Raw genomic sequence first — 27837 nt, 5'->3', positions numbered from 1 at the left:
AGGAAAAACATGGGAAATATCGCTTTCGAAATGACATGCTTGTATCCCAAGTACCAAGCTGTCCGACTCCCCATTGTTCTCGGTGCCTTTGGTTTGGTACCTCCCAATCTGTTGACTGACATTGAGAGAGTACCCGGGTTTGCTACCAGGAATACTTCTGACAATCTGGGTAATGCAGAAGGCTGCAGTGTTGGGATGTCCTCACATTATCCGAAAAGTTCTTGGTTGGTTTGACAAGGCAGAGCTTCCTGGGAGAAATCCCATTCGCTGTCTAGGGTTGCCATACCCCAACGTAATGTAGAGAATATTAAAGTATACTGATTGTATTATGAAGTATAACAATTAAATTTTTAGGGGCATACATGATAGAAATAAGCCTTGAGAAATGTTCACTTCTCTTGAGAAAAAGAAGGCACAGATTATCGTTTACAGGATGTACATGGTACAAAAAAACATGGAACAAACAATAAGGAAAAAATGAGGCAATAATCTATGTTATTTCCGCTCGTTCAAAAGCAATGCCAGATGTATAGCAATTTTAATTTTGTGCAAGTATCTTTGACTTCAAATATGAAAAAATACAATGTGATAAAAAAGGTAACATGCTTATAATGGAAGTTGAGATTATTGACTATAAACTTGGTATTAATATCATATGGACCCAACCATGATGATCCTGATCTCTAGGATGAAATTGACAACACTATAGATCTTCGACAAGTGATCACATTATCCTGTGTGGGGATTGGAATATCATTCAAAACTACTCGCTAGATATGTATAACTATGAAAATGTAAATCACCCGAAAGCACGAGAAGGGGGACGGAAAGGTAAATCTGAAATAGCCTTAGTAGACGCTGGTAGGGGACTGAACCCGTTTGCTAATCGATACACATGGAGACAACCCACCCTTCCTTAAAGCTCGATTCGACTCTTTTCTTGTATCTCATCATTATCCAATATCTTTGAAATTTTGACTCCGAATTGCAGCGAAGGAACGGTTTTTGGAAATTTAACGATTCACTTCTCAAAGACAAAAAGTACGTTTAGTTAGTAAAATAAATTATTAAGGAAACTATTAAACAGTCGAGAAAGGTAAAGAAGGGAACTTCTCAATGAACGACCTTCTCCTATGGGACATGATCATACCACTGATCCGGGGTTAAACTAAACAATATTCATCGTATTAGAAAAGAACACGTGAAACTTTGGAAATGAACATAAAACATAAATTAAACAACAAAGTGAGGAAATGGTGTCATCGATACCAGACTGACAATGTTTAGAATCTCTCATTAAGGAATTAGAAGAAATAATTAAAATTGGAACTCAGGGAATAACGGTTAGATGTAAGGCAACATGAATGGAACATGGCGAAAAAACATCCAAATATTATCTTAGTTTAGAATCTAGAAACTACCTCAATAAATCGATAAATTGAATGGAAGAAAACCAAGGTTATATTTATAGAACAAAGGAGTAAGAAGGTTAAATGGTAAACTCTACTCTGAACATGACGTGTCAAGTATTCAGTCAACTTAAAGTTCCAAAACTATCTGATGAGTTGTCTCACAAAGTTGAAGGAGAACTCGTCACGAATTGTGATGAAGTCCTCGGCGCGAAGCAGTTAAATTTGTGAAAAATGAGAAAAGTCCAGGACTGGATTGATTTACTGCGGAATTCTGAAAATTCTTCTGGAATGGTATTAGTAAACATTTAATAAGATATTTCAGTTTTGTATAACAACCTGGGTGAATAATTCATCTCACAAAAACGAGCAACCCATGCTTGCCGCAAATTGCGTTTGTGCTTGTCGTTAGAGGCGACTAACGGGATCGGGTGGTCAGGTTCGCTGACTTGGTTGATGCATGTCATCGTATCCCATATGCGTAGAATATTGCTGAGTGCGACGTTAAATAACAAACAAACAAACACAAAAAGAGGACTAATTACCCGTGTACCTAAATGTAATAAACCAAAACAATATCCAAAAACTTGGCGTCACATATCATTATTATCGGTGTTCTACAAGGTTGCTTCTATAGCCATATCACGTGGTATACAATCTGTGATAGATATACGTATTAAGAAAGATCAGAAGGGTTTAATGGCTGGACTATACATTGGGGAAATAAGAAGACAGATATTCAGAACAGAACAGAACAGAACAGAACAGAACACAACACAACACAACACAACACAACACAACAGAATTTATATTGATAATAATGCGAGGGCAAATACCTTATCCTTAAGTTATTATAAGCTGGACATATAAATAGTGCATGGTATTCATCATCTAAGTCTTCTTTACAGAAAGTGCATAGACTGTCAGCAAAGTCATGGTCACTAGACTAGACTAGACTAGACGATCTTAGTCAATATACTGTTGATCGATTATGATAAAGCTTTCTATACTGTCGATTGGACTTAAATAAACAAAACACTGAGTTACTTTGGCTTTTGAGAATCAATCAAACAATGGATACCTATACTCTTAAAAAAAAAAGAAACGCCATACGGATATGTTTGGCCATAAATGCAAAGTTAGCGGACCAAGAGGTGCAAAATGAAGAGGCTTAATGTGTTATAGTGTCAATGACAATTTTCCCGGATCTAAATGATCACAACAAGGAAATGCAAACCATTAGTCGGGAAACACGCACGAATCGAAAAAAAACCGCACCCAGTGCATTAGCAAAAGGGCCATTTCTCTTTTTTTGAAGAGTATACATTGTTATATGGAATACAATCAGGAGTTCTTGTGAATGGTTTTGGTTCCGCATTCTTTGACATATATAGAGGATGCCGTCAATGAGATCTGTTATCACTTGATCTATTTATGCTATGCGTGGAAATACTGACAAGAAATAACCAGCGAAAAAGGGAATTAGAATTTGTGACATTGAGTATCTTCTGGCACAATGCAGACGACACAACCTGCTCACTTGATGATTCTGAACCATGCCTCTACGCCGTTTTGCATGAATTGACATTCTTCGCGCGCTTTTTAGGTTTAAAAGTAAACACAGATAAGACAAAATTGATATTGATAGTTTCAAAGAAGAGATCGAAAATGAAACTCTGCCCGAAATGCGATCTAGGCTGGACAGAGGAACCTTTTGAGTTATTGGGCATACAAATCTGTCATGATCTGGATGATGTGGTGGATATTAACTAAGAAAACAGGTTCAAGCAATGTGAAACGCTAATGGCAATATGGTCAATAAGACAACTAACAACTTTTGGTTGATATACTATTATTAATCACTCAAAATGAAACGATCACGAATAATATTTGAAACTAAAGATGGAAGAATTAAATGCCCTAAAATAAGAGAAGTCGTACAATCTCGATGATAAGATGAGCCTTTACAACCCATTCTAAATAGTGTCTTTTATTCCTTTAAAATACCCCTATAATAAACGATCACAATATGTATCAGATCAATGGCCGGAAACAATATTTATATCCTTATAAAGTGGTACTGATTGACTCAGTGGAGCGAAACAGAAATATCAATCGGCATAGACATTGAAATTTAACTGTATTAAGAAGAACCAGATATATATTTTGTATTTATTATGAACACGACTTTAACAACATGTATTATATGGTATGAAACAAATAGATGTTAGATGAATGTATGCGGACAGAGAAAGCATTATAGCATACATATGTGGAGACGTCCTGTACCATTTCAATGCAGGACCCTGGTCTAAAACTCATTGCATTTCCCTTCGTCCACCCGTGTAGGCGTATGACCGACAGCTAATGCTATTAGCCAGAAGAATGCTCATGGTAAGAACAATCCTATTTCGCGCATGGCCTGTGTGCGAGCCATACCATTGACCGACATGAAAGAAATATGTAGAGCCGACAGCTCACGTAACACATGTTGGCAAGTGAGAGACATTAACGTTTGTGCGATGTCAGCTGAGCGCGGTTTGGTCTGGGCGCTTGTTGACTTCTCTCAGTGGATACAGTCATAACTTGATTTGTTTGTAAGAATAACGACTACACAGCATAACGACCGTATGTGTTGACGTAATGTGTACAAACCTGGAAGGTATTGACGGTGACTTGCAACTTGAATTTTAATCAATAATGAGCAGTTTGAGTTTCCCATTGGTCATGTTGGATCCCCGAAAACCTGGGTTCGATTCTGCACATGTACATTTGGCATTATGATCAAAGTTGTTATCGTCACTCGCAGTGCTACAGCTGGAATATTCTATATCAAAATTGTGGAGCATTATTCTTTACCTATCCGCACAAGATCTTGAAATTGAAATTGAATTAAAATTGAGTGGTAAAGTATAGAATCAGTGAATGAAATTGCAGTTAAAACTAATTCAATGCAAAACACATCGTCCAAACACAACAATGCTCTATCCAGAGAGTGATTGTAGAACATGCGTGCCGCTTAAGCAGCCGAAACTACACGTGCAAAAAGGTATATAAATGATAATGACGGCATTTCAGTCACCCACTCTGATAAAAACACCACAGAAATACCACTGACACCCGAACAACGCGGTTTGGATACAGATGGTAGCCAAACATCGGACAGTCGAAAGACAGGCAGACCCAGGGTAACTACGCCCAATGAAGACCGATGGTGGCGTACTTTGCATCTCCGGAATCGATCCATGACAGTTACGACATCAGCATACGCCTCAGGATATGTGGTTAGTCGACAGTGTCCAGGCGACTCTTGGCTCAAGAAATATAGGCTTACAGACCTTACAGTGGACAGTTATTGACAACACTACATCGTCGTCAGAGATCAGATGGGCCCGGACTCAACGTCGTTGGCAGCGACATGACTGGCAGAGGTTCGTCTTCACTGATGAAAGCCGCTTCTGTCTGTTTAGAGCTGATGGAAGATATTATGTTTACCGCCGAAGGGGAGAACTAACGGCATGTTGCGTTCAGTATGTCGTGCGGTATGGGGGTGTTATGGTGTGGGGAGGAATTTGTGGGCAGCAGAGAACACCACCGGTCATCGTTAACGGAAAATTGACAGGTCGGCGTTACATGGATGACATTCGTCGTCCGTTATCCTACCATTTCTACAACAGCTGTCACGTGGCGTCCTTTTTATCAGCATTGACAACGCCAGGCCCTATACAGCCCGAATCGCACAGAACGTCCTTCCAGCCAACACTGTCAACGTGTTGCCGTGGCCTGCACGCTTCCCAGACTTGTCCCCCATACAACACCTCTCGGATGTCATGCATCTTCGTGTTCGACAGCGACCTCATCCTTCAGCAAACCGACAAGAACTGATCCAGGCCCTTCAAGAAGAATTGCGACGTATCAAACGTGACGTCATCAGACAAAATGACTTTTCTGTGCGCGGGAGAGTGTTTGCGTGTCTTGTAGCAGGGTGTGGTCATACACGCTATTAATGTGACGTGTCTTTGAATTTTGAACGCGCGTATATGTGTCCTTTGTCCGTTGAACGCTTGCTATGGCCACCCCACCTCAATTCGGGCAATTTCCATGCCAATATCGGATGCTGTATGGCTGTCATTTTAAATGTTGATTTCGTTGAGATTTTGATCTTTTCAGTACATTTTACTTTATGCATCTACCTTTTGTGATTTTTAAACTACCGTGATTTAAAACTATTGTAAAGTTTTTATTGGCAGTCAATTTATGTAGCAATCCCTGTTTTATTTCAGAAGTTATTATTGAAACCTTTCATGTAACTAATAGTACTAAGTAAATATTTAACATACAGAAAGGCATGAATGTAATAGAGTCACACAAAAAATGTCTTGTATTTTCAAAAGTATTCAAAGAAACCATATTTGCAAAATTGGTGTTGCCTTCGTTATTGACCGAGTAAGTGGGCAAGTTTGATTTAACGCCACTTTTGGCCGTATTCCCGCCATCTCAGAGAGCGTCCGCTGAATAGTATTCAGTGACGCGTTACAAATCTTTACGATACGCGACAGTCCAGGGGTCCTATTGTGGGAAAATCACAACTTACGACCAGCGTGTCGCCTCATGTCTAGAGAATGCAACTCTGTTAGGCGAATGGCGCCTCGTGGCTCAAGGACGCAACTTTGTTCAACGAATTGCACATCCGTTGATCATTTGGCGATCAGTGATCTCTGGGTAATGCAAAAACAGTTTCTGTGATATGCAGGACACAAGCGTTACATTTGACTTAGTGTGACACATATTTAAAACAGTCAAGGTTGAAGAACCTTCATATAGTTAAGATATTTGATTTCTGTGTATAGACGAGCAAAACATGTTTTAAAACATCACTCAATCTCATTGTGTGGCAACAAATTAAATATTGGAAACGAATTCAATACTGAACAGTTCTAATCTGTCTGCAGTGATGTCAATACAGATGGTTTCGCTATCATAGATGACAAAAAAACCCAAAAAACAATGACATAACCAAAACCACCTCAGTGGTTGGCCAAGTAAATTCAAATGACAAAATACGTCATCAGAAATGTAGAAATATAGTGAAGACTGTCTGGTACTGTAATGGCAAAATGAGTTGGAATGCCGGGAATATAAAATACATTTTCAGGACTATGGGTGACGGATGATCGAGACGTAAATATAGTATTCTACTATTCTTAATGGAAAATATACTGTTACAAACGAACATTTCTTTCAGTAAGTTGGTTAGCTGTTTGTCTTCCGTTAATATAAAGATAATATCGATCACAAACATGCTCTAAAACAATGTGTTTGGGTAAAAATAGTTTTTCTTTGAAGGGAACAAACATCTTTTTCTCTTGTCTTAATTTAATTGTAGCTTCCCCCCTAAACACTCACTCACTCAATCACTCACTCACTCACTCACACAAAGTCTCAGCGGATCAATCCTTTTTGGAAGCTGTCCCTGTTTGAAATTTGAATTTTCAGGTAGATACAAAACTATAATATCGGGCTAACTCTTTTGGTAGAGAACCGTACAATGGACTGGGGAAATCATGCCTTATCGATATTGTTTTGTTGTCCTCTCATAGAATCAGAATGGTAATTAAATACAAAAACATAGGCCTGAAGAAGGAACCTGATTATACGATTGCCTAGCACTACACGTATACATATTTCGCAGTTGCTAATATAGATCTTTTCCTGAGTTTTGTTTCTCTGCAAAATCATCGGGGGAACACTAGGATTTATATACATGAGCAGTAATTAAGCAACACTTTATTCATCACCCTGATCACATCTTTTGGAATAACAGTGAGAGCTATAGAGCCCCATCCTGTTAAAAAACCTGAATGAACTGACCCAGACACTGCGCCATGAATGGCAGAGGATCCCAAATTTTGAAAATCAGACGTCCATCAGCAGCATGAGGCTACGCCTCGGAAATGTCATCAATAAGAGGGGCGGCTACTCCAGATACTGATCGCAGAATCAGTGGTGAAATAAATCAGCGGTTTTCACTGCATAGCGTGACAGTACCGTGATACCGATTCGTGTGGCTGATCTGATACATTTCAGTGTTGTCGAAATGAACGTTTTCAGACTTCTTTACATGACGCCAAAAATCGGTAACAGAATGCTAGTGATGGCTCAATTACTTGTGTGATTGTAGTGCAAGGCGTTCTGTTGGTCAGTTTAGCACTATTTTGTGTTTCAAACAATGAATCATATCAATATGTTTTAATGCAGCACATATCCGAAGGAGTGGGAGGTGCCTTTTTAATGCCCATGTGTATATACCTCATCTCACAGAAAGCCTGAGATCATAAATGCCAATGAACCAGCTGCTATCTTTACAGTTGTGTAAACACTACGTTCCTCAAAGCAGCCCTTTGAGCAGTCTTCGCGGGTGATTGAGAAACGTAGGGTACATAAGACCGTGATGTGTTGACGACGAATAGATTCTGAGTATTTATACAAACACGTTAAGGCACTATGATAATGTTTGGTAAGATCAAAATTTCCTTTCTCTTGATTGCATTGTCCCTTAAACCTTTTCATCCAAAAGTTCATCTTCTTGATCTTTCTTGAACGGAACACTTTCATGGTCAAACATGACGTCGCTGAGACATGTTTTCCCTGACGTTTTCGCCGTCGTGTCTTCCAGAGGAACCCCCATTGTCTCCCGCATGACCAGCGACAACAACGTGCACAGAAACATGCTGACTCCTACGATGACGAAAGGTGGCATCAAGTCATCGCCTCCCTGAAATAATTGTCTATAATTCAACCAGTTTGCTAAGCGAGTGAGTTGGGGGTTACAAGGTGCTTGAACAGTATTTGAGTAACAGGTAGTAGACGTTTAGCACCTTTTGGTATCTACTGACATCAGTTTTGTGCTTTCAAACCAATGGTCATTATTCATGTGAATCGAGGATTCTAACCCACGATCTGCGAATCCTGGCACAACCAAAGATAATCAAACTTGGCAGAAACAATTGACATGAGGATTATCGTATCCTTCATCATTATTAATTCATTTAAACAACTGACATTAAATATGAAGATTATCTTTCCTTCATCATTATTAATTCATTTAAACAACTGACATTAAATATGAAGATGATCGTATCCTTCATCATTATTAATTCATTTATACATGTACACTGTATGTTGGAGATCGAACCGGGCTTGAAGCGTCCAAAGCTAACACTTCTAAGACGTGATGACTTCACATGGTCGGTCTGTTATAAAATTCAATTAAGAATTTATGCGAAATTTGGGTAGGACACGTGCCATGTAGCATGGCACACGTGAACATATACTATAGTGGCTAGGAGTGAGTGAGTGAGTGAGTGAGTGAGTATGGTTTTACGCCGCTTTTAGCAATGTTCCAGCAATATCACGACGGGGACACACGAAATGGGTTTCACACATTGTACCCATGTCGGGTATCGAACCCAGGTCGTCGGCGTGACGAGCGAACGCTTTAACCACTAGGCTACCCGACCGCCTCTAGTGGCTAGGAATAGCCCAAATGATATCTAGAAAAACATCACAATTCCTTCTGTTTTCTTACTTACCATAATAAAAATATAGGGTGACACGATGCTCCCTACACGGGCAGCCGTATTAGCAGCACCATAACCCAGGTTCCTGGAATCAGGTTTGAGAACAAATACAAATACATTCAATTTTTATCTGACAAAAAGTAAATTGTGTTGCATGACTTTCTACGTAGCATTCGTAGGTTGACAATCTACCTCATAACAGTTTAACGATTTGCCACCTCAGCAACCCGTGGATGACGTTCAACCTGTAAACAATAGGGTGACCTCCAGCCTGATAACGCCAGGATCACCATCCTTCGGATGAAAGTTACAATATTTATTACTGAAGGTAGGTTTTCTACCTTATAACAGTAGAGTGTTTCTCCCTCATGTCAGCAATATCACTCGTAACCTAATAACGAACAGTAGGTGTACTTTCAACCTCATGACGATAATTATACTCCCCACCTGGTGACAAACAGTCGGAGTACTTTCTACCTGATGCCAGTAATGTCACTCGTAACCTAATAACAAACAAGGTGTACTTTCAACCTCATGACGATAATGTTACTCCCCACCTGGTGATAAACAGTCGGAGTACTTTCTACCTGATGCCAGTAATGTCACTCGTAACCTAATAACAAACAAGGTGTACTTTCTACCTCATGACGATAATGTTACTCCCCACCTGGTGACAAACAGTCGGATTACTTTCTACCTGATGCTGGTAATGTCACGCGTAACCTAATAACAAACAAGGTGTACTTTCTACCTGATGCCAGTAATGTCACTCGTAACCTAATAACAAACAAGGTGTACTTTCAACCTCATGACGATAATGTTACTCCCCACCTGGTGATAAACAGTCGGAGTACTTTCTACCTGATGGCAGTAGTGTCACTCTGATGACAAACAGAGGGGGCTTTCTATCTGATAACTCTCAGATCACTTCCTACCTGATAATTATTGGATCATTTCCTACTTGATAACATTCTAAGTGATAACATCAGGTGTACTTTCTGCTTGTTAACACTAGGGTGAAATGACAAATGGTAGGGTGGCTTTCTACCAGATGACATTTTGCTGACTTCTTACCTAATGACAGTAGGGTATGTTTCACTGGCAAAGACAAGATGGCAGGCCCATGCCGCTGCTATCCCGAGTCGACAGACCAGTGCAAGGACTGTTGTTATAGCTTCCCAATCAGCAGTCCCTGTAGTCACGACAGATGTATAAGTGCGAGACAGATAGACATTTCCGGATTGTTGCCGTATAACAGTACATGTCATGTAATCAAGGCGAAGGTTTGTTTGTTTGTATTTTGATTAAAGCCGCACTAAGCAAAATTCCAAAAGTAAACGTGATCATGTACATATACTTGTTTATCATAGAGATATTTTTAAAGTTAAAAAACCCAGATCCTATTTATTTTTGTAAGCCTTGGCCTTACATTTTATAGATTCAAAATATTAGAAATTCAGTGTCTTCCAAGCAAGGTTGGCTGTGGTTCCCCATTAGCGAAGGGAAGAAAAGATGAGCTATTGATTTTACTTTTATCCAAATATGCTTCAAATCGGCATCACATAATCCTGGTTTGTTTTGACAGGTCTGCGGTGTTGGAGTTTTAAAATAGATAAATCCATATCATCAAAATTATTATGAGTTATTTTATCGATAAATGTATATGGTCACAGTTTCTAAGGCACAGTCAAAAAGATGCAAAACTAATTTGACGATTCTTTACTTCACCTAGTGTAAACATACACGCATGTTTTACAAATCATGTAACTGCAGTCTATGAGGTGAAATGGGGTTTAACGTCGCGTCAAAGATTATTTCACTTATATAGCGACGTGCATGCACGTGTATGTGTGTGTGTGTGTGTGGCTGCTTGTACCAGTCCGGACTGATGCCGATTTATAGTGCTAGCACACTGAGATACCATGCCGCAGTTCTTGTTTTAGCCCCTTAATGCCGAGCGCCAGACAGGGTAACAACAAGTACCATCTTTTAACGTATTTCGGTATGCCGCGGCTGGGGATCGAACCACGGACCTTCCGCTCTCCGGGCGGACGCTCTACCATTAGACCACGGAGGCGGTCCTACAGCCTTTGAAACAGCACTGTTTTGATGGTAATTATTTTCGCAGTGAGTATAATGTGTTGTCATTGTATTGTGTTTGCTATCGTAACACCCAGCCGGACATTCGTGACGCACATACCAACGCTGGACACGATGACCACAGAAAAAGCGGCACATGCAGCCAAAGCAAAAAACATGAACGCTGTCCACCGTCTCCCAATTCTGAAAAGAATAAATAAAAAATAACAAAATAACAATAAATGGAACAAATATTTCAATTGCAGCAATGTTTTCATCTTAATTTACTGGAGCCGTTTTTCTCAATTAAACACTTCTTCGCCCAACAACCAATGTTATATTTAAACGTAACTATTAATTCCTTCTCATCACTAACAGTCTTCTCAGTAACACTCGAACTCTATAACTCCGACATCAATAAATTTACATAATAATTGTTTACTATGACGAAACACCCAGCTTTTGAAGCTTTTGAAAAATGTTGACTCAAAGTCGATTTCATTGGTGTTATATGGTTGCCAACCAAGCCTTTTCAAAATGATTGTCATCTTTGAAGTGACTACGGGTAACATTTTACATCATCATACTAACATGTTGCTGAGGAAGAAAACGACGAGCTTCCCAGGTATATCAATGACAGCCACAAGGAACATGTTGAGATACAGGTTGCCCGTCAGATGCCCAACACCGAATGAGATGCCGTAATAAACACAGGCTACATTCAACCTGAATCATAAATATGTGTACAATGAGTCCCGTGAATCCGTACGATGTAGTACCTCTTGATGTCGTCAAGATCACCCTCTAAACCTCCAGCGCTCGCATTTCGGTAAACCTACACTAATCCCAGGATCCATTCGTAAGGTTTTCGCGATTAAATTACCTGTCCTTGATTTTCATTAACATTAACCGACCAATCAAACGTCGACATAACGAAAAAGAAAGCAGGTGAGGGAGGTAACTTATATTGCCTATAAATAAAGCCACCGCTACTTTTGTAATGGACATGAAAAAATCATTTCATTAAAACAGTTTTGAGGGCTTTCGTGTTAGTCAGTTTTTCAATGTTTAATTTTTTCGCAAACTCGATCGTAGTAAATGGAACTCGCCGCCTTGTTAATATCGCTGACCCACCACTGTGTCTGGTGTGTAACTCTGATTGGACATAGCAGCGTAGCGTAGCCAATCAAACTAAATGAAATCAAGGGCGGGTAATTTGAGATTGCAAGAACAAGAGGAATGGATCCAGGTTTTAGTGTAGGTATACCTGAATGCGAGACCTGGAAATATAAAGGGTGCGTCGAGATTAACTTACTTCAGAATTAACGAATCACGCGTAAGTAGCTATATCTGTAACTTTTTTTGTTAAAACAGTTATCGACCAGACTTCACTATCATATCGAGGATTCACTGTAGTTCATTCAGGGGACAGCAATAGCCATTACGCTCACAAGTTTTGTGTCAGGGGCATGGGTCGCCAGTTGGAACAAATTATCTGTAGTGATGAAACTCGTAACAAACATGAAATACGACTTGATCGAATTGCTGTTGATAAAGCCTATGCTTGCTCAACGATAAGAACTTGCTGCTTGTAAGGATATAATGTACCCAGCTCACCAAATGATTTGTATTATAAAGGATTTCCAGCACAAACTCCATGGTCTGTAGAGGTCGAGGTAGGTATATTTTCGGTTGGACTCTCTCCCCCGCAGTTCCTCCTCAGCAACCTGTTTAAGGATGGCTGAGGTATTTGCTGGCTTCTTTGTGCCATTGTACCTCGCCATCTGGTCCACCACCTCCTCGGCCTCCTTCAGACGACCATGGGCTGCCAGCCACCGCATGCTCTCCGGGACAATACTGTGAACAGAGTGAGTGGTGAGTGAGTTTGGTTTACGGACCCTTTGAACAGTATATCAATATAACACAGTGTGATCGAGAGCTTTAGAAGCACTCAAATATTCTCCCTTTTTCTTGGAAGTGTACAGGTACGTCTTAGATACTTTTCAAATATCCTTTTTAGTTTGTTTTAAAATTTAAATTCAAGCCAATTGAAATTCGTCTCAGCACATTTGGAATTATTTTGTTAGACATGGTTTTACTTTTGGACCATCACGACATGTCAGCTTGATGCTGGAAGAAAGCCCTAAGTCATGCACGTCTTAGACGTTTACCACTTTGGTGAGCACAGGTATGGTGCCGACAAACCTTAAAATATATTCTGGCATGCCTAACTCGACATTGAGGTGACTTAGACGATTTGGCAACCCTTGCACAGTATATTGTTACAGATCATCATGCGCATGAAGAACGCACGTACATGTATATGATGCAATGCACCGTTTACTCACAACCACCCTAGCAGGAAGGGTACATGGATCATGGCTGTAATGATATGGAGATGGGACCAGTTGGGTCGCAGCCAACACGTCATAGCGAACAAAGCTGACCCCACGGGCCAGAAAGGCATAGTCCCTGTCATAGGCCGCCAGTATTTCCCTATGAACTCCATGTAATAGCTGAAGCTGACGACCAGCAGGGAACCGACCATGGCGCCGATGAAGAATCTGAAATGATTAAAATGTAGATAAGCAATGTATTATCACTCATTCAATAAGGAAATAATAAATTATTGTCATTCATTCAGTAATGTAATGTTAATCAAAAATGCAATTCATTCAATAAGGTATTGTCAATTATAATGTCAATCATTCAGTAAGGTAATGGTAATCATAATGTTAATTAGAATTTCATTCATTCAGTAAGTTAATGTTTATTAAAATGCAATTCGTTCAAAATGCAAATCGTTCAATAAAGTAGTATTAATTATAATATCATTCATAACGTAAGATTATGCTGTCAATAAGTAAAATGTCATTCGGTCAATCAGGTATTGCCAATTATAATGTCATTCATTCAGTAAGGTAATGGTAATTATAGTCTCATCCATTCAGTAACGTTATGTTACTCGTGTCATTAAGTCTGTAAGGTAGTGTTAAATAAAATGTCACCCAGTCTGCAGGTTAGTGATAATTATAATGCCTGGTACTCATAATACCAATTAGTCAGTGGGGTAACGTAAATTATAATGCTATATATTCAGTGAGGTGACGTTAATTGTAATGCTATTTATTCAGTAAGGTCACATTTCTCATAATGTCATTCATTCTGTAAGTTATGTTGATTACCAAGTGATTCATTCCGTAAGGTAAATGATAATTATACTGTGTATCGGCAGTGAAGTAAAGTAGTGCTAATTATGTCATTCATTCAGTAAGGTATTATAATCCAATATGCCATAACAAAAGGCAAAGTACGTGTATTGTACAGCATTTATAAGTAATAGGAGCATTGATTAACAAAGTAAGGTTTGTTTTCCTACACGATGTGGCGGGGTCGTTGATTTAGGAGATAAACATACTGTGTTTTCAATGTAGAGCTGGGTTACCTGTAGATTTAACCGCGCTTAATTGAATTTCGAACCGAACGCGCAGCGTGAGGTTTCAAATGTTAAATTTAGCGCGGATAAATCTACAGGTAACCCAGCTCTACATTGAAAACACAGTATGTTTATCTCCATTCTACCATGACTAAATAAAACGCGAACTCTTTGGTGTTAGCAAATATACTGAGTGAAGCGACATGGGTTGAGTCCAGTGTTTTGAGTGGGTTGTCGATCTGAAAATACGGAATCACCGAACAAAATATGGCGCTGTATAAACTCAAGCAGTTTGTTTACTCGAACATATGACAGGCATTTAAAGCATATAAGCACGGCAACGTGGTAAGCTAACATGAGGTGGGCATCCCTAAAGATAACAAAGCAAGCTTTGCAAGGCTTTCGCTCGACATCGCACGTCACCATGATGACGTCATATCGCTCATTGTGACGCAAAAAATATGACGTCACAGTCGTATATCGAAAAGCACCAAACTTCCAAGCTCTCTGTTGTCTCCAAAACGTAAATACATTCCCTTTGTAGATTTCTACCGTGTTTTCTGCACGAAATGTATTGCCACACGTCCTTTGAATATTGTAGTAACGCATCTGTGCATTTTGTAACCTGTAATTGTAGATGTAATTATATAAATATGACTACCGACAATGACTGAAAATAGTACTATTCTATGAATATTAGCTTCCGTGGTGATGCGGCCGTCAAACCAGCTGATTCATTCAGAGGGGGTTTATTGTGATTTAATACCCTCTGATTGACCAATCAGAATCGAGTAAATTCCAAATTCATTGTAGAATGATTCACTATTTCATTAACAATGTTATTCTTTATTATCTTTCATGCATACTTTTTCACTGCGTGCGTATATTTACATTGAACTTTGAACAAATAATTTCAAGATAGAAACCTACCTTAAAACAGTGAACATCTGCCACGACACGGAGAAGGCTGCCACCAAGTTAAACAGAATGTTGAGGAGGATACAGAGGTAGTATGTCTTCTTCCTCCCGATGGCGTCCCCTGACTGTCCTCCAAGAGCAGCCCCCAACACCACCCCTCCCATTTGTACAGCAGTGATAAACGGCTTTACGCCACTGTCCTCGCAAACTAGGTTCCACTGGAACAGATAATTATAGGTTAATGACTTAGTGTTAGGTGATTGCTAGGGTTTGGTTTATCTCAGCTGTGAACAGTATTTCAGTAATGTCGCATTGCGTCAACTTGATAGCAGGAAAGCCCGAAGTGAAGCAGGTGGTAGACGTGTAGCACTTTGGTGAAACCCACGAGTACGGGTATGGTGCTGGCAATCTAAGAAACAGAATCAGGACAGTGTTGGATTCCAACCAACGGTAATTGTTTTTTTACACGCCTTGGGGTGGCACGCCTCTGCACAAAAAAACTGTGGCGCCTTAGACGATTGGTGAGTGAGTAAGTTAAAGTTATACATCGCATGGGCAATATTGCAGCCATATCGCGATGTGAACAAATTAGTTACTTCTTTGTATCAAATACCTCTCGATAAAAGACAGTAAAACAGTAAGGTAAGTATCACTGTTTAGGTATAACAAACCGGATCAATATAAAACAAGTCATGTTTCAGTAGATTATTAAGTATTACTTAAAACCAGGCTATAGACCACTAGCAACTTAGACAATTGGGCAAACCATGACCTTAAGATAGTGTTCAGGGTATCTTGAGAAAGTTTAAGTTGATTTGTTAATAGTGAGTGAGTGAATGATGTTTAACATCTCACTTAGCAAACTGAGGCCTGTAAATAATCGAGTCTCAACCAGGTAACCCAGTGACGGAAACACTAATAGACTGCTTGATACAAGCTGGAACATCTTTGCCCGGGCTGTCAAAATCAACTTTAATCTGACAGATGTATCATCAAATGTCATTACGTCTGTAGAATGGTATTATATGTACCTATATATCACTTTTTGGTGTTTCAGATCGGGGTATTTAAAGCATACACGGTGCTGAAAGTGAAGCCTTGTCCCTCTTCGTTCTCAACATAGTCTCTCATCAGAAGTGTTTGGCTTGTGTTAGGCCCGACTTTGTCCGGGCTGTCAAAATCAACTTTAACCTCACAGATGTATCATCGACTGTGTTTACATTTATAGTCTGGTATTATATCAAAGGCCAACTTTTGTAAAATAATGTAAAATACACATGACACGAAAATAAACTATTCTCTCTCTTTTATTACACGTCAAGTGTGAGCTTGCTCCTGCTGACCGTCTCCCAATCGGAAGCCTCTTCCCACCCCCTGTAGCTAGCCTTGCTCCAAGGCTGTACTGAATGATAAGTCTGAAAACTCTGCACTGCGATATTTTGTTCCTTACTAAGAGTCAGCGAATGTGTCATAGTCGAATAAACTACATGGTGAATGTGTTTTAAACTTACATATAGTTTCTTAATCAATTCTTAGCAAAAGCGATTATTTAACTTACAGATTTCTTTCTTTTTAACTCAAACCATAATATCACAATTAAATATATGCAACAATTCTGTGTTCTCTATCAGATAAAACGATTTTCTGTTTAGTCCTGATTCAGTTTAATTATTTTGTATCAGTTCTGTAATTTGTCGTCGATACCTGTCCTCTCCGATTTGACTGGACAACCCTACGCGTTTTGTAGTGAATGCGGTCCCATATGATGTATGTACGTTTATTCTTTCTACGGTTATGGGTACATTATCGCTGTACATGTCTGTGGACGCCCGCATACATTTGTGTGAAAAACAACAAATACACTACAAGGGACATTTGAACCTCCATGCATGTTCGAAATTACACACATTTAAAGTGTGAAGAAAAATACAGCTTAAAACAATGTATACCTTCAGTGATAAAAGTGGAAATTTGTAATGAATAATTGTGATAGCATACATTGTCAGTTTGTCAATATCTATTGTGGTATATCGGGGACGAATCGAGGTTGGAATTGGTTTCTAGCAACCAAAACTCATAATTGAATGGATCGGATTTTTGGCGTGAATCGTTGCTCTCGGTATCAACAATTCTATTGTATGATCTGGACTCGATAATCAACTGATCGTCGTCTTATAACTGGAATATTGCTGTGTGTGAAGTTAAACAGCACACACACACACACACACACAGTTTCAAACTAGAGCGCTGTAGCCATGTCAAATAGAGGCCAGATTGCCCCCCCCCCCCCCCCCCCCCCCCCCCTCCCAACAAATCATACACTGATGAAGGAAAGTATTAAAAAATAATCCTTATAAATCCTCCCCGCAGATGGGACAGCGGGACAGCTGTATATTGACAACAAGTCAACAAGCCATTAGTAGCGACAGTGACGGGTCCCGGGTCTACACACAATTCATTTAATAAGAGAATCAATATTAACTCTTGACCCAAGGGTGACATCAGGCAAACACTCGATACATCCCCGTCAATAGTTCGAGATGAACAAAAGGTGGCATTGGTAAAACTCTCCACAGCTGGAAATCAGAACGTGTTCAATAAATTGAGGTACACGTTGTTGTGAGCAATTTGTAGACCGTGACCACTCAGCAGAAGTGACCAGGCAATAGGACTGGGGGTGTTTAGTTAAGACTTGACTTGTCCTGAACACGTCAGTGCCATAGTCTAAATGAACAGTTGTGGAAACTCAGACGAACGTGTTTTGTTATAGCCCCTCAACGCTTTTGTCACCAAACTCTAAGTGTGATAAACATGTATGTCGTTCAAACCAGCCCACTCACTTTTTCGAATATTCAGCAGTAAATGTATATTAACCAGCTGTGAGTTGAGATATCAGATTTTTACAAGCAGTCGAATAAGCAGGGTTAGGTTTTTGTTTACTTAATATTTTGTACGTACATGTATACAATGTACATTCGGTCTACATGTTTCAGTAAATTAAATACAAATTTGCTTTTGAAATTAAAACATGGAAAGACCAACCAGGAGGGGTATATAGGTAGATGTAATACCAGTCGATAGATCATAACACATTTGATGATACATATGTGAGTTTGAAGTTGAATTTGACAGGCCGGGCAAAGTCGGACCGAATACAAGCCAAACTGACATGGTAGTGTGTCAGAATAACCAGATGTCAGGGATTTTAAAGGCCGCTGCGTACTATACCGTGCCAAAAATAATCCTTTCATTATGTCGGGTTCAAAACCCATTCGCCGCCTCCATGGTGTGGATAGAACGGCTGCCCCGAGAGAGGAAGGTCCGGGGTACTAAAGGTGGCACTTGTTGTTACCCTGCCTTGTGCTTTTTGACAGGGTATAAAAAACAAGGTCTGGTCGGATCTGAATGGGGTATTCATGTTATGGTATCACAGTGTTCCCCGACTAAAAAACCGACATTCGTATAAGCTGACCTCACACACATGCATGCACGTCGCTATGTAAGTGTAGTACTGTTGTGTATGACGTTAAACCCCATTTCACGTCAGCGCGGGACCTTGACTTCCATTTTAAACGTGGATTAGTTGCATCACTGTGTGTCAGCTCAAATAGAAGAAAAACAAACCCGAACTGAAGCATGTCGTTGAAGTTCAACACGTTCGTGAAACCTATAGTAGCTTCAAGCACGGGTCTGGTGCTGACAAAACATAATCTGGAAGAAAATGGGATTCAAAACCATAGCCTACAGACGCAGCATTTAAATTCTCACTCATGTACCTCTACAAAACAAAACACATAGAGGGATACTGTAAGCCCATTATCAAGACGAAATTGATATAACATGGGTTTAAATTCCTTTTGTTACATTATTGTACTGCATAAGCGTTTATTTTTTTATTTTGCTCTATCTTTCCACACCGCGCAGGGGCATGCTCAAAGCGCTACACCACTATTACACCGGTCAATGGATCAGTGTGCACTCGATTTCATTCTCAGCTTCCTAGGGAGTATACAGTCATAATTAGTTACTTATGAAAATATTACCCTTGTCGGGACATCCGATGAAATGTGCATGTTAGTTGCCAAGTAAATACAAGAATCTTCTGAAATATAAATCCCAACTTGCATATTTTAAAAATCCTATTCGGTTTTTTTGAGTGAAAATTGTGCCTCAAACTGACAAGTGTATACACGATAACCATTTTATACTGTCAATATGATAAATTCACAACGGTCACAATTTCATCACTAAGGTAAACTGATATGTTCTGGATTCACACCTCAGGAAAAATACAATCCTGGTCATGGCCACGTTCATCTGTAACCATGACAACACAATGCCACCGTAATCTAATCCTTCCTGTGATCATAAAGTTCGATTAATTTTAACAAAGTTAGAGAAAATTGCCCGACGATAGAAATTGATACCTATCGCTCGTCATTACGAGGAGAGCTTGTTATACCGCTGCAGTAGACTATACGATATTACAGGTTCTTCACGACTCTCTCATTCACATCCCTTTTATGTCTCCGTAGAAAGGTTAAAAGGAGACTCTTATTTCAGGGGTTTCCTGACTCGGTGGTTTGTTTAATGTAGAAGTAATGATAATACGTTGCTGAGGGAAATGAGCGAGTTAAACACCGTTTGGATTGAGTGAGTATGTTTTTACGCCGCTTTTAGTAATATTCCAATATCACGGCGGGGGACACCAGAAATGGGTTTCACGAAACACCGTCTTGGCCATATTTTGGTTATATTAGGGCAGTGACCGGATCACAGATTAGAGCGGAGGGTGGTGGGGGTCGGGTGCTGGCGTATGTGTGTTTGTTGTGTGGGGTGGATATATATAGGGTGGATGGGTGAGTTCCACAATTCCACCCCCAACCCTACATCCCACCCTCTGTTTTCTAATTGAGCCCTTATTCTAACCTATGCTGGTCATGAGAGGCAGCTTATCACATCTTCTGGTGGGCAGGCTTGTTGATTTGGCGTTTCATCGTACCCCGACGACGTAGATCGTTTCTCACAATATCAGTCACTGGATTGTCTAGTCCAGAGTTGATCCTTTAAAGGCCGCTGTTATATAGATGGTTGGTTGGTTGGTTGGTTGTTTAACGCCACAGCAATATTCCAGCTATATGACGGTAAGTAAGTAATCGAGTCTGAATCCAGTGATTGACACCATGAGCATCGATCCACGCAATTGGGATCAATGACATGCATCTACAAAGTCAGCGAGCCTGACCACCAGATCACATTAGTCACCTCTTACGACAAGCATAGTCGCCTTTTACGGCAAGCATGCATTGGGTTGCTCAAGACTTATTCTACCCCAGATTTTCACGGGCCTTATATAGATGGAATATTGCTGAGTGTGGCGTAAAACAACAAATATACACACACTGGACAATACCCATCTCTCAAAATGTACAGACCTCGATAGAGGGACCTCCTGGATCTAGGCGTGTCAAGTATTGCCAGATTAATGAGTCAGAGAAATCAGTGGTAGTTATGATGGTGTAGGTTCACGATTCCACTATGATTCAAGTATTACGTCGACGCAAACCTACTTCTGCATGTATTGAGCATAAAAGCTCTCACAATATAAATTGATTTAATTATTAACAGAAACGTCGTGAGGGCACCGAGACAACAGCCACTTGCATGCAACGTGTCTTGGAGAGAGAGAGAGAAAGAGAGAGAGAGAGAGAGAGAGAGAGAGAGAGAGAGAGAGAGAGAGAGAGAGAAAGAGAGACAGAGAGAAAACATGTTTGTCGAACGCTGATGAAAATATAACCCTATGTACATTTCTATGATTGCCGTTTACTGTAAACAAAAGCAACAAAACCCGTTCCATATTCATAAGAAATCTATGTAAAAAGCAGAATTCATTGTACTATTTCCGACTACAACATGTGCATGTGCTTATGAATTACTATCGAATAGTGATGACACCAGGTGTTCGCGAAAAGGTGAGCATATGTCATATCTTCCCATTTGAAACCTTGATCACGGTGATCAAATGCTTAATTTGGGAGGCGTTAGTTGTATAGGTCTTGACAGGCATGTATTTACACTTTAGACTGGGCATTATTCGGAGGTGGGGTGAATGACGCGTTATAGGGGCTCGTCTCTTTAAATGTAATTTGGCAAAGTTATATTTCCTTAAAATGGTCTTAATTGTGGTAAGGCAATGGGACAAGACAACGGCATACATAAGAACGAATTAGTTTAATATTCTCTCGTTTAAAGTTCTAAAGTTTATTATATGTACAAAGTAACATACTTTTTTGTGTGTTTGCAATCAGATATTAATCTTGGCATGAATGGAATGGAGAATAACATTTTGGAAAATATCTTACATAAATAATTTTACTACATCTTCAGTATAATTAAAAAAAAATCAATTATCAACTGCCGGTTTCGTTTTATAGGGAAAGGGAGGTTACTCTAGATCTGTCTGATTCACGTGCAGTTGTCACGTGTTAATCCTTTCCGCTCATGTTGCGCTATAGACAGCAACAACAAGGGAATCATGTTATTCCCATAACTTGAAATCATGTACAGAACTGCCAGAAGTAGTCAGGCAGAAATTACAGAAAGAAATAACATCAGGTAGGATGGCAGGACCATTTAGTTTCCCACCACTTCAAAAATTAAGGGTGTCGCCAATTGGGCTTGTCCCAAAGAAAGAACGAGGAGAATATCGGTTAATTCACCATTTGTCATACCAAGAGGGTACATCAGTCAATGATTATATTGATGATGAGTATGCCTCAGTTTCTTACACAAGTTTTGATGAAGCAGTGGACTTAGTCCACCAATTTGGCAAAGGGGCAATGTTAGCAAAAGCAGACATTAAAAGTGCATTTCGGTTATGTCCAATCAATATGCAAGATTTTGATCACTTAGGTATATATTTTCAGGATAACTATTATGTGGATATGTGCCTCCAAATGGGATGCCGCACGAGCTGTGCAGTTTTTGAAAAAGTAGCAAGTTTTATACACTGGGCTACTCAATGCAGGTTGAAACAAGGGGCATTACTTCACTATTTGGATGACTATCTTTTTGGTAGCTCACCTAACCCTAATCTTTGCCAAGAAGCTCTTGACACCTTTTTGTTGCTATGTCGGAAGTTGGGAGTTCCTATTGCTTGTTTGACATTCCTTGGAATTGAAATTGATACAGTAACAATGGAATTGAGAATACCGACAGACAAAATCAATCAATATAAAAACTTACTTCACGGGTTTGCAGATCGTAATAAAGTGAAATTGAGGGAAATGCAGTCACTTATAGGTTTGTTGAACTTTATCTGCAATCCCCATGGGACGGCCATTTTCAAGACGATTTATAGATTCAACAAGAAATATAAATAGAGCAAATCAGCATATCAGGCTGACTAGAGGGATGAAGGAGGACATTAATACATGGCTGGAAATTTTAAGCTGTCACAATGGTATTACAGTGTTCCCAGACCAATACTGGATGTCAAGTGACTCTCTACAGTTATTTACAGATAGTGCGGGTGGAGAGCATTGTGGATTTGGTTTGTACTTCAAAGGCAGGTGGGCAGCTGGATTATGGCCCAAGGAATGGCGACTCCAAGGTTACACCTCAGACATCACATTCAAGGAGATAACCAGGCAGTAGTGCATATACTGAATAGGTTAACATCGTCATCACCGAGAGTAATGATTTTAGTCCGTTTGTTTACTCTCAAATGCTTGAAGCTTAACATAATCATGAAACCTCAATATATTCCAGGGTGCTACAACAGCATAGCAGATTCTTTATCCCGCTTTCAGTTGCAGCAGTTTCGGATTCTAGCACCCCAGGCTTGTCCGCAGCCAACGCCAATACCAGATTCTCTATGGCAGATATGGAAGACGAAGCTAACAGGCTATTAAGTATGTCAGTATCTCAAAACACCAATCAGGCATACAGGTTTGCGTTGCATGGATTTCAACAGTTTCGTTTCAGCAATAACCTAGATCAGACCTGCCCGGTTCCAGTTTCACAGATTGCTCATGACATAGCCAACCTATCATTGGAGGGTAAGTCTCCAGCAACAGCTTATCAACATATCACAGCTATCAGTAGATATCATAAATTAGTCTCATTATCAGACCCTACAGAGAATTTTGTCATCAAGAAGTTGTTACAAGGAATAAGAAGAGATGCTCAGAAGCCGGATACAAGAGCTCCTATCACCTTACTATTGTTAAAACAGTTAACGGAAGCCTTGCGATCTGTTTCAAAGTCAGTGTACAAGACTATTCTGTTGCAGAGTATGTTCTCCTTGGCATTCTTTGGATTCTTGCGTGTAGGTGAACTAGTGAGTACCAGAGGCCAAGCGTATCAGGGACTGCTGCTATCTGATGTCATAATAAATTCATCAAGTATTGTTATGACAATTCGCATGTCCAAAACCGATTTGAGAGCAGCTCAACTGCACATTGGAGCCCATGCTGATGTTTCAATTTGCCCAGTGGCATTGCTGAGATTGTATTTGGATATCAGACCCCATTCATCATCCCAAGAGAGTTTTTTCATACATATTGATGGTCTTCGAGTTACAAGATACCAGTTTTCTTCAATGTTATCAAAAGCGTTAGGGTTTGTTGGTCTGGAGCACAATAAATCCAAGCCTCACTCTTTTCGCATTGGTGCAGCTACCTCTGCAGCTATGCAGGGTATCCCGACTGACGTCATCAAGTGTTGGGGTAGGTGGAAATCGGATGCGTTCAAACGATATATCAGAATAGCTTTTAATATAAGGAATGGTTACAATTTATGTGTATGCTTAACCTGTCAACTAAGTTTTTCAGACATTTGGTTCGTCGGATCTTCCTATGTGTATTGGGCTCAGAAGAATTCACAGCGGTTAGGATTTGGCAAGAATGTGCGACTAGACCAGCTGGGAGCTCAGGTGAAGTGGCTTGGCAAGCGAGGAATGAAGATGGACGACTTGAGACCATGCATTAAGAATAGACTCAAGACACATCCTCCTCCAAAGGTACTTGTATTACATCTTGGATAAAATGACCTAGTGAAGGATAGTGGTGTAGACCTAAGTAAGAAAATAGAAGGGTTGGTTTCTTGTATCACAGCGTCTATGCCTGAAACACTTCTGGTGTGGTCGGAAATCCTACTTAGAAGGGTGTGGCATGGCGCACAGAGCGGGGCTGCTATTGAACGGAAGAGGAAGAGAGTAAACCGTTTCGTTACGAATCTAATATGCAAAAAAGGGGGACGTCGAATTAAGCATGATATAACAGCAAGCGATTCCAACTTATATCACAATGATGACATTCACCTTTCCGATGAGGGGATAGCTATTTGCCTACAGGAAGTACAGGAAGTACTGGAGAGTATCTGTTTAAACAGTTCTACTTGACCTTCATTTGTGGCGGCGCTCCCATAGGTATGGGATCAGTGGCGGGACCCTGGGGGACATGAATATGATTCAGGTAATTGTTAGGTTAGCAATCATAAGTATGATGCTTTCACACCTGTCTACGCGATACCCTAGCAGGCCTAAAGGACTATTGTTATGATCTGAATTGGAGAATGGATTTGTTGATGTGATGTCCCTCACAGATAACATTCTCCAATAAGGTAGGTTGGTGGTAGCCAGCGGCTGGCTGGGTGTGGCCTTACCGGCGGCTGGCCGGAGGGGTTTGTTACTGGCGGCTGGCCAGAAGTGGTGGTTACCGGCGGCTAGCCGGGTTGTGCATATTTACCAGATTTGACTCGGCGGCTTGTCGACTCTAGCTCAGGGGGGTTACTCATCTGTGGCGACCCCATTGAGACAAGCCCCTCCTGTTTATGCTCTGAGCTGCTCACGTATGATATATCGGCCCTCAGTTATTATTTTATTATTAGTCTTAAACCTCTCCCCCCAGGGTTTCGTCACAAATGTTGTAATAAACTGCGCCCATATTCTATTCCACACAAATATTGCGTTTCTTGTTTTTACTGTTTATAGTGAAGCTTCACAAAGGACCATATGTTGCTCAAGGTTCAATATTTGTTAAGTTTAGCATATTACCTTGTCAGGATGACAATGTACAAAATACATGATGAAAAAGAAAGCACAACAGAACGTTATTATTATCTAATAGTATTTCTTCATCTCGGGTGGCCCAGTCGTCTAAGGCGCCGCAATTCGGTGTGCAGAGTTGCGTCCCTTGGGCACGCCAGAAAGATATGATAGTGGTTTCGAATCCCGGCTCGCCCCGATTATGTTTCTGGGTTTGTCAGCACCATACCAATGTTCGTGGGTTTCGACAAAGTGATAAACGTCTAACATCACGGCATTTTCCACCCACATCAAGCTGACCGAGACCTGCATCACTTCGGGCTTTCCTCCCACATTAAGCTGACACGCCGCGATATAACTGGAATACTGTTAAAAGCGGCGTTAAACCCAACTCACTCACACTCACATCAAGCTGACACGCCGTGATGTAACCTAAACCTTGTTCAACACCCATTCTGCATTGGCTACCACAAGCTGCTCACACCATAACCTACAAGGCTATTGCAATCTAATAACTTAACAATTCTTTTTAATCTAAATTTGTAACAGACGATGTAATCATTTACACAATATGTATTCATTATTCATATTCATATTCAGTAAAAACTGTTTTTCAGCGTGTTTATAGATGAAAAAGTAATATCACATGAGTAGACATTTATTCGTAAAAATTGGTTCACATGGAAACAAATTATAGAACATGTGGTGTCTCCTTTGGCTTAGAAACTTTGCCTCTGTTCATCCAGCAACGAATGGGTTCCCCGGTAGTAGTATGCCAACTAAACAATCTTGTTACTCATGACGTGTTTTCTATATTTATTTCGTTGGTAGGCCACAAATCTATTAGAAGCGAACTTGAATCTAATGTATCCCGTGGCTACATATGGGGTTTTCGTTTGAGACAAAAAAAAATTTCGGTCATCGCTTCACGTTTTTTTTCCCTGAAAGAAGGTGCCTTTTTTAGAACATCCATAATATCCTGTGAATGCTAGATGTTTCTTTTTTTCAGCATTTTGGGAACACATTATATTTTTCAAAATGTTACCAAATTTAAAACATCAACGCCAGAGAATAACCAGTCTCGATTGTCCACCGAAAGAAATTCCACTAAACGTGGAAGGCAAAACAGTATTGAAAATTATATGAATTGATCACTGAAAATCTTTGATGACACCAGGTGTTCACGAATAGATTAAGCATGTCCTGGCCTACCTATGTAGAATATCCAGCCCCCAAGAATATCCAGACCCCAAGAAACAAAATGGAACCCCCGACATCCAGCCCCCACCGCCATCCCCGTGTTGAAATCAGACTCCACCTTAGTGAGTGTGTGGTTGTGGCTTAATGCCTGTTTAATTGATATGCCATTAATGTTAAGGCTTACTGTAGTTGGACATTTGATAATACGTAGATGTTTTGCAAAACCACATTTGTAACAAAACGAACACGCGTGGTGTGGCAGATTGTAATTGACCGAGAGAAGGTATTGTAGAATCACCTGTAAATAAGGCCGACACTGTAATTAGATACAACGTACTAATGAAAATATGAGAATTATCACAAGAAGGCTGTTGCTTTTTCTTTACTGTTACCATTTTCATACCAAAACTGGCAAAGCATTTAAAAGTTGCTTTCTTGTAACAATATTCACTCAAGTTTTCCTCAATCGCATTGAAGCATAATTCCTATTGGTCAGTTCGACACCGCATGTAATTAAGTAATCATTTCGAGATTTCGTTAAAATTCCATGGGCCCATGGGCCACAGTTCGCCCATTGGCAGGCCCATGTTGTCTTGTTATTTATTACCCACGTTCGATGATCCGGTTGTGCCATCAGTGTCCCATTCGAAGTGTGTTTTGCGGCAATGTTTTCGACGACGACGAAGTTGTTTGTTTAAGGATTAACGTACACGACTGCACGATCAGACTACTCAAAACGAACAGTTTCGATACAAATCATTCGCGAAAACTCCGTGGTGGAAGTGTGCCGGACTTCTGATTTTGTGTCCCAAAACATCCCAGGTGTGATCATTAACTTCCCTATGGATCTCTAGCGTAAAACGATGTGAGTAGATCATGGTTGTCTTTTGTTATTCCCCTGGTGACCTTGCCCTTCGTTTGAAGCTGTCAAGCTGACTCGAGTTCTTTTATTTCTAGGTCACTCATTGGTGCTGTCAGGTGTTCACACAACAGCAGGAACAGGTGGTTAATTCGTATGCATAGAAATGCCCATGTTTGGGCATATGTTAATATTCATGCGCAACCAGATGTGCAACCGGTTTCAGTTTGGTAGATTGTTTGATAGGCATTACTTAGAAGTTGACGGATGACAAGTTAGACACAACTTTATGGATAACAACTTCTTTA

The 27837-nt window shown here is 40.1% G+C and overlaps 1 protein-coding gene across 1 annotated transcript in view; it reads right to left on the bottom strand.

Moving 5' to 3' along the window:
- Positions 1-92: 92 nt before the first annotated feature.
- Positions 93-27837, bottom strand: part of LOC124141855 (solute carrier family 22 member 15-like) — a 45890-nt gene continuing 18145 nt past the window's right edge. The window contains exons 3-10 of the mRNA XM_046510009.2: positions 15435-15640; positions 13417-13632; positions 12686-12925; positions 11660-11794; positions 11190-11272; positions 10064-10181; positions 9002-9074; positions 93-8184 (exon numbers count right to left, since the gene is read on the bottom strand). Coding sequence (XP_046365965.1) covers positions 7966-8184; positions 9002-9074; positions 10064-10181; positions 11190-11272; positions 11660-11794; positions 12686-12925; positions 13417-13632; positions 15435-15640 — 1290 coding nt within the window. The 3' untranslated portion in view covers positions 93-7965. The remainder of the gene's footprint in view (positions 8185-9001; positions 9075-10063; positions 10182-11189; positions 11273-11659; positions 11795-12685; positions 12926-13416; positions 13633-15434; positions 15641-27837) is intronic.

The sequence above is a fragment of the Haliotis rufescens genome, unplaced genomic scaffold (genome assembly GCF_023055435.1).
Source record: "Haliotis rufescens isolate VD_foot unplaced genomic scaffold, xgHalRufe1.0.p SCAF_7, whole genome shotgun sequence".
NCBI classification, from domain to species: domain Eukaryota; kingdom Metazoa; phylum Mollusca; class Gastropoda; order Lepetellida; family Haliotidae; genus Haliotis; species Haliotis rufescens.
The sequence above is the reverse complement of the archived record's forward strand: the minus strand, read 5'-3'. Positions and strand labels throughout refer to the sequence as shown.